The following is a 13,051-nucleotide window of genomic DNA, read 5'->3' on the forward strand; positions in this document are numbered from 1 at the left end:
GTAATTTGTGAAATATTTGTGATTTTGGCGATACAAAATCAATTTAATCGAAACATATAGTGGCAAAATAAATGATAATAAACAGTAAGGGGATATGAATATGCTTGATGGCAGTTTGAAAAAAAATATCTAAAGTTTTAAAGTGATAGTAATTGTCATGAATTGAAGTTAATAATTGTAGTTTGTAGGGTTTTATCTGACCCTGTTAGGCGATAAAAACACCTTAAAATACAGTAAAACTGTCCAGACTGATTATCGAGTGAAGCTACAACCACCGCGGTTACTCCCCGGGGAGAGAGAGAGCATTAAGTGGGTTTCGTTCGGTCTCAATATGCGGGACTCCCTGCAGACCGACGATGATGAGGAGGAGGATGTTGTGAAGGAGGCAGGTCTGTGACTGACCCACACCACACACACACACACACACACACACACGCACTTCGCATCACTTATTTACGCAGCGAGCCCGTTAGAGGAAGTCGCCACCTCTTTTGCAGCCGACATTTCCTACGTTACACCGATGATATAAAGAAAAACAAGAAGGCTGAACCCCACTCTTCTCCCCTCTCTGTGACCGCGGAGGGGTTCCCATCCCACCCAGGTCATCATCAGCTGCTGGTCTTTTAATTTGGCAGCGAAACGTTAGCAGCTAACCGGCTAATGCTAGCAGGAGGTAAGGATGTCCTCACTCAACGTCTCTGCTATTTAACGTTAAAATAATTCAATTCAATTGCGGCTACTGCTTTATGATGTCGCCACCGTTGTTGTTTATTTTCTACATTTGACAGGCTTTTATTTTAGAAGATAAGTCGCTCAAGCTACTGTTAGCAGCTAACGTCAGTTAGCGTTAGCCGACGTTAGCTGCTAACAGTAGCTTGAGCTAGTTTAGCTAATCCACCCGTGACGTAGAAAACCCGTTAAGCTAGCTAGCAGAGTGGAGGTGAGAGGATGCATCTTTAGGGGTGAACATGTAGGACGAGCTGAAGGCCTGACAGCTTGTCAGATACACACACACAAATAAAATACATGATAACAAGCGTTACAGCATCGCTCTCTGCAGTTGTGTCATTTTATACACTATATCGAAACCAGCGTCGGACACGAAACAAGACTGATGAGATGAGGCCAGTTGATTTAAATCGGAAATGCATTGAATGATGGTTGGAGTAAATCCAGAGGTTGTTATTGATGTTAGGGAAACGAATAGGGAGTAACTGCGCTATTGAATGAATGGACCTATATATCATCCTGGTGCTAAATATATATGTATTAATGTAATTATTTATTGACACGGGTAACTGTTAGTCAAAAATGAGATGGGGAACTGTGTACAATATATATAAAAAAATATAATATATAAAATAAGAATAAATAAACATGTACAGTTGAAGCACAGATTCACACATTTTGCATTAACAACATATAATAAATAATATCAACTTCATTGATCCTGAAGTTAAATTTAACTTGGATGGCAATACATGTAAAACGGCTCAATAAGATGAGAGGAAACATAATGTAGATTGTAAATAAAGCGCAATACAAACCATCAGAAAGCTAAGTAATATGCTAAAAACAAATGTACACTTAACAGTCAGTATCTAGAATATAACTGGTTAACATAAAGTTGGAATTAAAAATATAAATGTGCCAAAAAGTTGAGGGTCATAGACAATAAAACAATGACAAATGGGACGAATACGTCATCTATCGTGCGATGGTTTGTTAGCTGTGGTTCAGGGATTTTGAAAGTCGTGGGAAGACAAATGTATTGGTGTATTACTAATAAAAACAAGGTAGGCATGTTATTACTGTTATGTAATGCACACCTCCATGTACAAGTAAACGTTTGCCATTCTCACTTTCATGAGACAGATTGCACGATGGAACGTGACTCAAATATTAACAGAACGCCAGAAGTGCCAAACACGGGCCTCACAAGCCAGACGAGGTCTAAGAACGTCTTTCACACATTTTTTTTATGAGAGATTGCTACGTATGAGAGAGGAGAGTAGGCCTGGAGAGATCCAGACTCATTATGTGCTCACCAGTTTTATTGACAGGGCACCAAATAGTTCTTATATCTGCTCAATCAGCTGTGGAACGATCAATAAGGAAAGCGTTGTAATCTAAAAGTGAGAGCGCGAGGATCGATGCTTTCTTCATCTCTCGTCTGTGTGTCCTCTCCATCGCTACGTACCGCTGATGGCTGTGACTGAATCATATCCACCTCTCTGCTTACATAAGCAGACCTCACTCATCTGTTGTGTTCACCTACATTGTTCTCTTTCCTTTGAAGGATTACGCTGTGCTGCGCTGATTCTTTTATCCCTTATTTATTGTTTTTATTAGAGAGAGAGAGAGAGAGAGAGAGAGAGAGAGAGAGAGAGAATACCAAGCTCGTCCATTACATACAATCAGTGAAGTGGCGTGTAGTCCACCCGCCCTCATCTAAAAATACTGCTGTGGTTCTGGACGAGTCTGCCTCCAGCTCTGCTGCTTCATAAAATAGCCATTTTGGCTTTGCTCCAGGAAGCGTTTGCGTTGCCAGACCCGCACGTTGATTCATTGTCCTGATGGTTTGTGCGAGATAAAGAGGGTTAGATCTGGATTCTGCCCTCTCTGCTGGAGGACATCGTGTTGATGGGAGTTATCTCCCCTTCTGCTGTGATGAGGGTTCAAGTTGTTGCTCCAGCATCGGGCCGATACTGACTCAAGTAGCTGGATCGGGTATCGGTGACAATGGAGCCGAGCTATTCGGTTCTTTCTCTGTATACATTTGACGTATCCTCATACAACGGTTAGTAGGATATCTTACTAAAAGTTACTCCTCATTTTTCGTGCAACAAGCGTCAATTTCCGCTCGTTGCATGCAATCAGTCTTTTCTAAATAAACTTCTGTTTTCAGAGGAAACTCATATTTAGGCTACAAAACCACTTTGCTCGGTTCAGGAAAAGGTCGTTGTTTAGGTTAAAATACCCACGTAAGTGTACTGAAGTACACAAGTTATGTGACAAACATCTATGTTGACTTTTAGTTTCACGCGGGGAACAAACCGCGGTATATTTATTTGTTATATTGTTGTTGTAGGTTAGGAAACAAATGTTTAAGTGAAGCTTGGTGTTTCCTTACATTTAAATGTATCCAAGTCTCTTCCACACAGTGAGAGTAAAGCACACAGCGTATTAATGAAACATCTGATCGGTGCTCTTTACCGGGCGACACCTAAAGCCCAGGGTTCTGTATTAGGACTGAACAAGTCGTATCGGTTCATCCGCGCTCGAGAAGATAAAGATAGAATAGTGTGAAGAACAAGTGTTTCAACACCACCTATGTTCGCTCTCTGAACAGATCTACTTATTCATGGCAGTGACAGTTTACTTTGGTCTTCTCGTTCATTTACATGCAAATACAAGTATCATGGTGTCGGGCTGGCAGTGTATTTGAATATTTATTCTAAATGTGACGAGAGCTGACATTAAGCTGACTCAGCCAGACGTAGTTCAGCTTAAGTCTTCTTATGGCCGCGCACACATCAAATACTGCTGCGTTACTCATTCATAATGCTAAAGCTGCTGTGTTTTTTGGGGGGTCTATTCTGTAATTAAGTAACATTTTGACCATTTTACCATCATGCTCCATTAAGAGTGTAGTTCACTTCTGTATTATGTCCCTCTGTGAATGGCTCCCCTACTCTCAAGTGGAGCTATTAGACATAATTAGACCCATAATGCATCTGAAGGCCTCTGTGATAAAGTCCCCCCTAATGGACACAGGCTGCTGGGGTTAATGACGCCCTGATACAGGAAGTGTGACTGCAGCGTGCACATCACGTGAAATGTGACATCAATTCAAATGTAGTCGTGCATTTCATGTGTCGGTCACTTTGGAGATTGTCATTCTGTTTTATAACCAACAACAATTTATGCAAAAAGATCATATAGATATTAGATGACATTTTTTTATTTTTACCTTTTATATTGTTTTAGTTTTTAAGTTATTACCCACGCCTGTGTTTTGTGTGGCTCATTTGCTCAGTCAAGTCTGTATTTTACTTAAATGTACTGACATTATAACCTATGATGTCGAGGCTCTGCGTACATTTTTTTATATCTATGTTTATTATCAAATACTATGATCTCAAAAGGCCTATTTATGTTCATGTAATACTACAAAGACCTCATGGTGAGAGTGGGTCTCCATGCTTTTGTTGAGCACACAAACTGTCAAAACTTTAATTTATAATGGCCAACGCAGCCTCCATAGTTCTCCAGAGGGAAAGAGGTTCAAAGAGCAAAATCCAACCAAACGAAGTGCTGATGCAACAGCTTCTATAACGCTTCTGAAATGTGCACACATTCCATTTTTAATAGTTATTTATTACAGTTATTTGTATGTTTTATGCCATAAGTATGAACCCTCAAATCTTTCTAGTAATGGTCTTTTTGATTTGAATGAATTCACAGATCAGTAAATAAAATATCGCTTGAAGTGCAGACTTTAGTTTGACCGACGTCGTCACCTTTTCTTTTGTAGTAGAAAAACACGATCCGGTCGTTTTCCTCCCGGGTTACTCTTTCAACTGGAATGCATAAATAGCACAGCGTATGAACCGCTGGTTGAATTATGCATCCATTAGCTTGTCAGTGCAGGGATAACAACCTTTATGAGACAGTGAAACGCTGTTCTGGGAACAGTGTTTGCGTTTCAGGGTGGAGTTTCTGAATGTGCCGTTTGTTTGGCGTCAGACAAAAGGCTGTTGGCCGTGGCGTGACACGACACAAAGTAGATTCTGTCACTCATCACACGCGTGTTACAGTTGCTACTGTGGGATTATCCCTGCTGTCTATGTTTTAACACTTTCCCCCTGCATGGTCCCTGCTTCACTGTGACTTGATATATGATATGATAATGTACATACGTTTGGTTTTCAGCAGTTTAAAGCATGAAGAGTTGGCCGTTTCGGTGCTTGTCCCTCAGAATGACAGAGCAAGGGCTTTCTTTGTAGAGCCGCCATTTTATAACGACGTCGTTTACAATCATGCTGGGAGAAATCTGTTGTGGGAGAGACAGACTGACTGGAGTCTCAATAAGACTCAGTGGTTCTTTGTAATGAAAATGACATTGTTGTGCTCTTTCATGCTGTTTATATTGCTGTGGATGGCAGTTAACTAACAGTCGTAGATGTCGATGAAGCAGTTTGATCCTGACCTCGTTTGAGGGTGTGGCAAGTTCCTTATGCATATCGGTAACATGTCACATTATTGCAGCTAACAACATCACATGACATATCTGTGGCAATGTAAAAAACAGTGTTTCTGTAAATGGAAAAAAGTCTTAAACCTAATATAATCCCGCCCCTTGTTTTAAATGGAGGGCATTGTCATCACATGTGGAGCTCATCCAGAGCACCGCTCTAGGAGACCATCACCAGTGTGGTTGCAACTTTGTTTGACTAAAGAACAGCTCACTTGTGATCATGTGCTGTCAGCGAAGCAGCAGGAATATTGTTATTGATTGTGTAATGTTGTCAGGGAAGTTGACATGAAGTGGAAAACTCCTTTTTTACCCTTTTAGATTACATTCTCGGTCATGCTGTGCACATATATGCAGTATATATGCAATATATGCAGAAAAAATACAAGAAAATCAATTAAAAAAAAAAAAAAAATCAAATCCAATCATCTTTTCTTCCAGTAAAATGAAATATGAAGGGTGCATATGGAAACTAGCACCGACCAGGTTCACCCAGTAATATCATCATGATTTCCATCCATCAGTGGTGTGGAGCCACAGTCCTCTGTAGCTCCGGTTCAGCTACATCACTGTTCACGAGGACAGAGCTGAGGTGAACTCACAACGAGGAAACATTGTGATCTTTTATACTCTGTGCGGGTTTCTCCTCGCAGTAAACCGACATTCTCAAAGTTCCTCATGGTTCATCCATGTAGTTAGAAAATGTTGGATGTGCACAGGCAGGCGAAAAGCTGCCCCACAAAAAAACCCTGCTAAGGGCCGTGTGTGATGGTGTGACATCAATTTGGTCTCGTGGACACTCCTCACCCTCGCGGATGCACCCGACGCCCGCCCACTTTTTATCGGTCAAATGCAAAGGATCTGATTTATATCTCTTGTAGCTGTACACTGCTCAAATATTCTGTTTCCCTTGTAAATATCTCAAAGTACAGATGAGGAGTGGGAGTCTCCAGAGGCCCCATGATATGGTATTATTGACTTTATAAACACTGAGTATTGGGATTACATGTATTGGGATCAATTTCCTTTTTTTTCAAATGCTAAATATGCCGTTCGTCAACATCTGTTTTATGTAATCAGATCCAAGTTTGCACTTGGTTTATGTCACTTAAATAATTAATTTTTGCAGCACAATAGCTTTGTCAGTCCTCATCGTCATAAGAACCTGTTTATAAATGTTGCCTTATTAAATGTTTGTATTACAGTCTACATTTCGTCAATTCGTATTTGCAATATCAATAGTTACATAATAAAGATCGATACTTGGCTTCCGTGTATCGATACAATATTGCCAAGCGAACTATTGTGATACCACGCTGTATCTGTTTTTTTTCCCTTCTGTAGTAGAGATGAAATAAGTTCTGCTTCACTGGGACTTAAATGTTACATTTTTACTGTTATACATTCTCCGTCCTGCTGTTCTAATAATGTGAAGATTACAGTTCTGTGACTGTGAGATGATGCTGGAATGGAGCTCCATGGTGGCGAGTATCCCTCTGTAGAGGGGGCTGATTGAGTTACCTGACAGGGATTTAAGGGCCATAGTTGAAGCTGTGAAGGAGGATTATTCCACCGAGGCCCCTCAGCTGCTTACATATCCCTGAGCCTCTACTGAACAGTCCTCATCCTCTGACAGAAAAACCAACGCTAAAACACCGGCAACACTATCAAAGTTTCATAGCAAAGCACCATGCATCTTTTACGCTGCTCTGTTTTTAGGGCCACTTTAATACCTTTTATTATTTTTGGTTCACTGGACGTTCTGCTGGAGGCTTCTGTGCATCGGCCAGCCTCGTCTCATCGCCTGCGGTGTGAATGACAACGTCTTACATGACGTCGTCGCTAACGTCTTTCGTTTCGTGTAAAGTGAAATGTAGATGTGACAGCAGAAGTGCGATGCTGTTAGAAGGCAAGAAAACATCTCGCACTATTATAACCGTCAGTTATGTTCCAGGGCTTTGTATTCAACTGTCATTTGTGGTGTAAAAGTAGTGGTATTGGTTCAGGGAAAGTGGGAGCTACTGCAAACATGAGTGGAATATTAAGCCACACAACTTCTTTTATCGTCCTCAACATTCAAAGAGAAAGTCAGACTATAAACCATGATGCCACAGTTAGCCTAATTGTGCAGCTGTGTTCTGCAGTGCTGGGGACCAGATTTCTCATTGGTTTACATTCCGGTGTTTGTTTAATTGTGTTCATAGAAACGTGAAAGTAGACTTGTTCCAACATCGATGCCAGTGTCAGAAATCTGACCATCTCTGCTTAAAGGAGTTAATTTGTCTTCTTCTTGTGTTACAGGTTTGACTTCTTTTGAACCATCACGATGATTTTCAAGGAGCTGCGTTTCAACTGTACACCTGAACTCGCCCAGCTGTGATGGAAAAGCACCAGTGACTCGAGAGGAAAACATAAATCTTGGATGCCGTGACGTACGTAACGTGGTCAGTCCAAGATGGAGAAAAAGAAAGTGTGCCCTCGTCTTCTGGACTACTTGGTGGTGGTCGGAGCGAGGTAAGAACCCTAATCCCACTTCTACAAGCACTTTTGGTTTAAAGGAATATCAGAGTCAACCTAGTCATGAGGGAGCCTGTAAATGTTGCTTTGAGAAACGGCGTTTAGTGATGAAATATCTGTCGTCAAGTCAGTAGGATTCGTAAACCGCTCTGTGGTGTCCTAGCGTATGGTGAGCAGACAAACTGGACTTCCTGGTAGCTGAATCATCTTCTACCTGTAGCCTGCAGTGACTCATAAACGCTTCGCCGACATGCCTCTTGCACGGTTTTGTTTGTTTTGGAAAAGGCCAGTTTGTTCTAACTTCTACAAGTTTTTGCTCTGGAGTTGATGCAGCAGTAGCACACGTATAAGGAAGGATGGTAGCACAGCAGCCACAAAGGGGGGAAAGGATGATTCACAGGAACACTGAAATTAGACTGCCGCTGTTTTTAGAGCCGGTCATCGAGCACCTGTACTGGATCATTTTAGGGATTTTAAGTGTTATGCTTATGGTAAATTTGATGGTTGTGGGATTGCATTGTGCTATCAACTGATCAAATTCTTTGGTTCCTCTCTTAATGAAATGCTTCCCTCATCACTTAATGGCCATTTCAAGTTAAATTCAAAACGGTTGTTATACATGAGAGGTGATGGATGTGCAGATACATCAGATATGAGTTGTTAAAATGCACAGGAAACAAAAAAGTCCCGCGCTCTCAAACGCAGAACATGAACAGTATTCTAACAGTATATGAAATAAAGAGGCCATTTAGAGAAAGAGCTTTTTGTTAACCAGTAAAATAATTTTTTGTTTAACCAGAAACGACAGCTAAATAATCAAGACTCCATTGACAAAAACAATAATATTACCGTCAAAAAATTCAAAAATCTTTCCACTTTTTAACAATGTCTAAATCTGGTCTGGTCTAAATTTACCCATAATTCACAGCGTTGGGAGGGGAAATGTCGTTTGAGGAGCAAGAGGGAGGTCACGGAAATAGCTAAATTCTCAAAAATGTGACAGTCTCTTCAGAGAGTTCAGTTAGTGACAGTGTGGGCTCCATGGTAGCTTTGACAGCTTCACAGAGTAGCAGCAGGGGGGCGGGGCTGAGCGAAGGCTCAATTAAACCACATAACTACTGATGGGTGCGGCAATACAACTGCTTTAAAGCCAAAACAAATGTTTCTCCATCTCCCCTCCAGGCAACCAAGCAGTGACAGTGTGGCCCAGACTCCTCAGCTCCTCCGCCGCTACCCGCTGGAGGACCACCACGACTTCCCGCTCCCACCCGACGTGGTGTTTTTCTGCCAACCAGAGGGCTGCCTGAGCATCCGCCAGCGAAGGGTCAGCCTCCGCGACGACTCCTCGTTTGTTTTCACGCTGACGGACAAGGACTCGGGAATCACCCGCTACGGAATCTGCGTCAACTTCTACCGCTCCTTTCAGCGAGGGCACCACCGCGCCCGCAGCGACAAGAGCGGCCACGCGGAGACGGCGGCGCAGGCGACCGAGACCACCAGCGATGGGTCCGACGGCAGCAGCGGCGGAGGAGGAGGCCCTGCCTCCGGGCTGTCGGCGCCTAACAATGCCGAGTTGGCACCTCAGCACGCCTCCGGGGAAGAGAGCGGACAACCGGGTGCCGAGCTGAACGCCGGCAAGTCGCCGCAGCACAGGCGAAGCGCTGCCAAGATGGCCGCCAGGAACCGCAACAGCACGCTGACCTCCCTGTGCATACTCAGCCACTACCCCTTCTTCTCCACCTTCAGGGAATGCTTGTACATTCTGAAGAGGCTGGTGGACTGCTGCAGTCAGAGGCTAACTCTGCGAGCCGGGCTCCCTCGCACCACCCAGAGGTGAGGCTTAAGATGGCATCTTCACGCATACATGCTGCTGTTCTTCGTCGCTTACCAATGAATTATTGTTGTATTTTTCTTTTTGTCTACCATTCCACCCTGGTGGAATTTATTATTTAATATGCATGTATTTTAGATGCCCCTGCTCAATCAAAACAAACTAGAATGAGCTAAATCTAGTTGGTTGCCGTTAAATTACTGACCACATTCATGCTCGCCAGATGAAGAACGCTTATTGCTTTTGACACTGCTTCAGGCCAGATCAGGCAGATTGTCCAAGAGTTCATTCATATTACCAAGGTAATAGAACCTTTTGCTTTTAATGAAACCATGGCATTTTCTCTCACACCGTCAGTTTTGTAAGTCCTTGAATTTGACTCGTCGGCGATTGGTATCGTGGACTTGATTTAACTGAACCTCTAGAGGGCTGGGGGCGGTAAGTCTTTCATAAATCTGTACATGCACTCAAAATAAAATTGAATAGCATGCTTCATAACAAAAATAAATAGGTAAATACGGCTCATGCTTGATAATCTGTCTTCATCATCTGTAAGATGTTGAATAGCATCTTTGCATTCATGCTGACTTGGCAAATTATTGACGCGACAGGCTTGATACAGTCGCTTAAAATCCTTTTGGCTTCACTTTACTGTCTCAAACCTAGAAACGTTAATGATTTGTTGCTTCTACAGTGTTCCAGCTGATGTTTTCATCCCCCCCCCCCCCATCTGCTCCTCTCATTGTCCACCTGTTATGTGTCTGTCTGTGTTGCACAATTAATACCGGGGCTTTTGTCTTTGGCTCCATGCAGTTTTGTGGGCCATCTGCAGCTTGTGTCGTGTTTTCTCAGTGCGCTCTATGCTATCATCACACTCCACCTCCATGATAAATAATGCCAAGCAAAACATACACCGTGCATTTAACAGGTGTCATCCAGTGCCATAGATTCAGCTGAGGTACGGATAGACTTTATGTAATTTGTGCATGCTTTACCCACTTCATAAGAAGAACCGGCATTCAGCACTAGAGAACCAAAGAGTGGATCATTTAGTTTGGTGATCTTTCTTCTTAATTAACCAGCCGTGTTGATTGATTCTTATTTGCTTTATGCTGCAGAAAGTAGCCACAGCTGTGTACGCTGTATTTTGTCGTGGCATTGTGTTGTGATGTTGTACTTGCAGTGCGCTCTTAGTTATCATGGGTGACACAACAGATTGCAGTTTAGGAGCGGCAAAGTGTTAATTAGGCTGTCACTTCACACTGGCTTTGGTCATCCAACGTGTGTTCTATTTATTTATAGCTGTATAACCAGCGCAGCAAAGGATTCTAGTGATGGTTCTAATGCACAGATCATTTCATACCTTGACTTAAAATGCTGCAGCCGATATCGCGATATCATCAATATAGATCTGTCTTGAGAGCCTCGAAAAAAGGCTGTTAAAGCCATAGGCAGAACAGAACTGATAACCCCCCCCCCCCTCCCCCGACATGGTTGGTTGAAAAGTGTCGTGGCGATGACAGAGAGGCAGGAGAGCCGTTGCATAATGGCTGGGAGCTCGCTCTATGCTATGGCGGCTCTGACAGATTGAGGTCTCTGGCTGCCTTTGGGTAGCAGCTGCAGTTGGTGGGAGGGCTCCAAAGGACTAATGATTTATCTCCCTCCTTACCACACACACACTGAGCATACACTCTAGAGAGGGTTTAATGACACAGTGTGTGTGTAGAATGGAGGGTTTGCACATCAATATTTCGGTGATTGCTTAAGAGCCTCTCTTGTGTTTTCGATCTCATTTGCTCGTTATATTAGTGATTTGGTCAGTGTTTGCGGAGGCCTCGCGGTAGCTGTTTGCTGCTGTGAAATGAGCAAATGATTTAGTTTAATCTGTTTTAATCCTAAAAATGACTGTTGACTGACATCAATACATGTTATTTATTAAGCGTAACAAATGTTGCATGTTGGTGACATTTCTTTGATTATGGAAATAGGAATCACTGTATATTAGGGCTGTGTATCAGCCATAATTTGGCAATATGATAAGTATTGATACAGAGGCTTTGATTAAATATATTGCGATGATCGATCATTTTAGGAAAAGTGTCATAGTATTAAAAAAAAAAAGTATAGTTTTTATGCAATCAGACCAGTATGATTTGTATTTTCAAAAGTTCCTGTAAAATCCATTTTGACAGTATCACAAACTTCCATTATAATAAAGCCAAATTATGACACTCGAAGGCGTCATGTGGTCACATGATGTCTTTGAATTTCGTTGGGACTAGAAATCTTGTTAGAGGCATTTTTTAAAAATGTTTTATCGATCAAGATAAAGAATGAATACAAATAATTTATGAAATGAATAAGATAAATGCAAAGGAATCCCTCTGAACACGCACTCTGTTTACGTCCTTCCCAGGGACACCATGTGGCGGGTGTTCACTGGGGCGCTGTCGGTGGAGGAGAAAGGCAGCCAGCTGCTGGCGGACCTGCGGGAGATTGAATCCTGGGTGTACCGGTTGCTTCGCTCACCGGTACCAGTGGCCGGTCAGAGGCGCGTGGATGTGGAAGTCCTGCCCCATGAACTCAAACGGGCGCTCACCTTCGCCCTGCCGGACAACTCTCGCTTCTCCATGGTGGACTTCCCCTTGCACCTGCCGTTGGAGCTGCTGGGCGTGGACTCCTGTCTTCAGGTCCTCAGCTGTATCATGCTTGAGCACAAGGTAAGGACCGGCACAGTGAGGGATCCACCCCGAAACCTGGATCTAAGCAGGAACCGATTCTAAATAAGGAGCATTGATAAGGTCCGGAGTTAACGGTTCTGCTATCGGTACTTTAGAGGTTACAAAGGGAGATCTCGTGCTTCACTCTGACAAACACCGGCTCAGTTCAGCGTGAGACACGCATCATGGCTGAGAGAGCAAAAATGTAATTTGAGGAGATGCTGAGAAATCTCATAAATGCAATAAAACCCTTAAAAGTATACCAACAATTTATCAAAACATTTGGTGAACAAGCAGAACATAAATCTGCAGAAATGCAGTTTTCGACCGTCCATATGCGTCCAATGCCCTACGGAGTTTGAACATAAGAATAGGCTAATCAATGAAAGCTAATCACTTAGCTAATTGTTAAGCTGCAAATGTATTAAAAAGATTTTCAGACTTTTTGTATCGCGTAAGTAAGACGTATAATAAATAATAAAGCAATGTAGATTCTTTTCTTTTGTCTTTTTTTTTTTCTCACAAAATAATCACAAAGAACCGATCAGAGTATCGATAAGGAACCGAACAGATGAGCAGAATCGATAAGAGGACTAGTATCTATAATATTCTAACGATACCTTGTGCTAGGCACAGCAGTGAGTCCAGGATGCAGACTCTCTAATCAGTTGGGTCCGCCTCTTTGTCTTCATCTATATTTATTATTGCCAGGAGGAGATGTGTGGT

At 42.5% G+C, this 13,051-nt stretch overlaps 1 protein-coding gene across 5 annotated transcripts in view; it reads left to right on the top strand.

Moving 5' to 3' along the window:
* Positions 1-486: 486 nt before the first annotated feature.
* Positions 487-13,051, top strand: part of madd (MAP-kinase activating death domain) — a 50,350-nt gene continuing 37,785 nt past the window's right edge. For all 5 annotated transcript variants that reach the window (XM_079186297.1, XM_079186301.1, XM_079186298.1 and 2 more), the window contains exons 1-4: positions 487-673; positions 7,559-7,771; positions 8,957-9,607; positions 12,022-12,325. In XM_079186297.1, coding sequence (XP_079042423.1) covers positions 7,713-7,771; positions 8,957-9,607; positions 12,022-12,325 — 1,014 coding nt within the window. In that variant the 5' untranslated portion in view covers positions 487-673; positions 7,559-7,712. The remainder of the gene's footprint in view (positions 674-7,558; positions 7,772-8,956; positions 9,608-12,021; positions 12,326-13,051) is intronic.

The sequence above is a fragment of the Pholis gunnellus genome (genome assembly GCF_910591455.1).
Source record: "Pholis gunnellus genome assembly, chromosome: 1".
In the NCBI taxonomy this organism is placed as follows: Eukaryota; Metazoa; Chordata; class Actinopteri; order Perciformes; family Pholidae; genus Pholis; species Pholis gunnellus.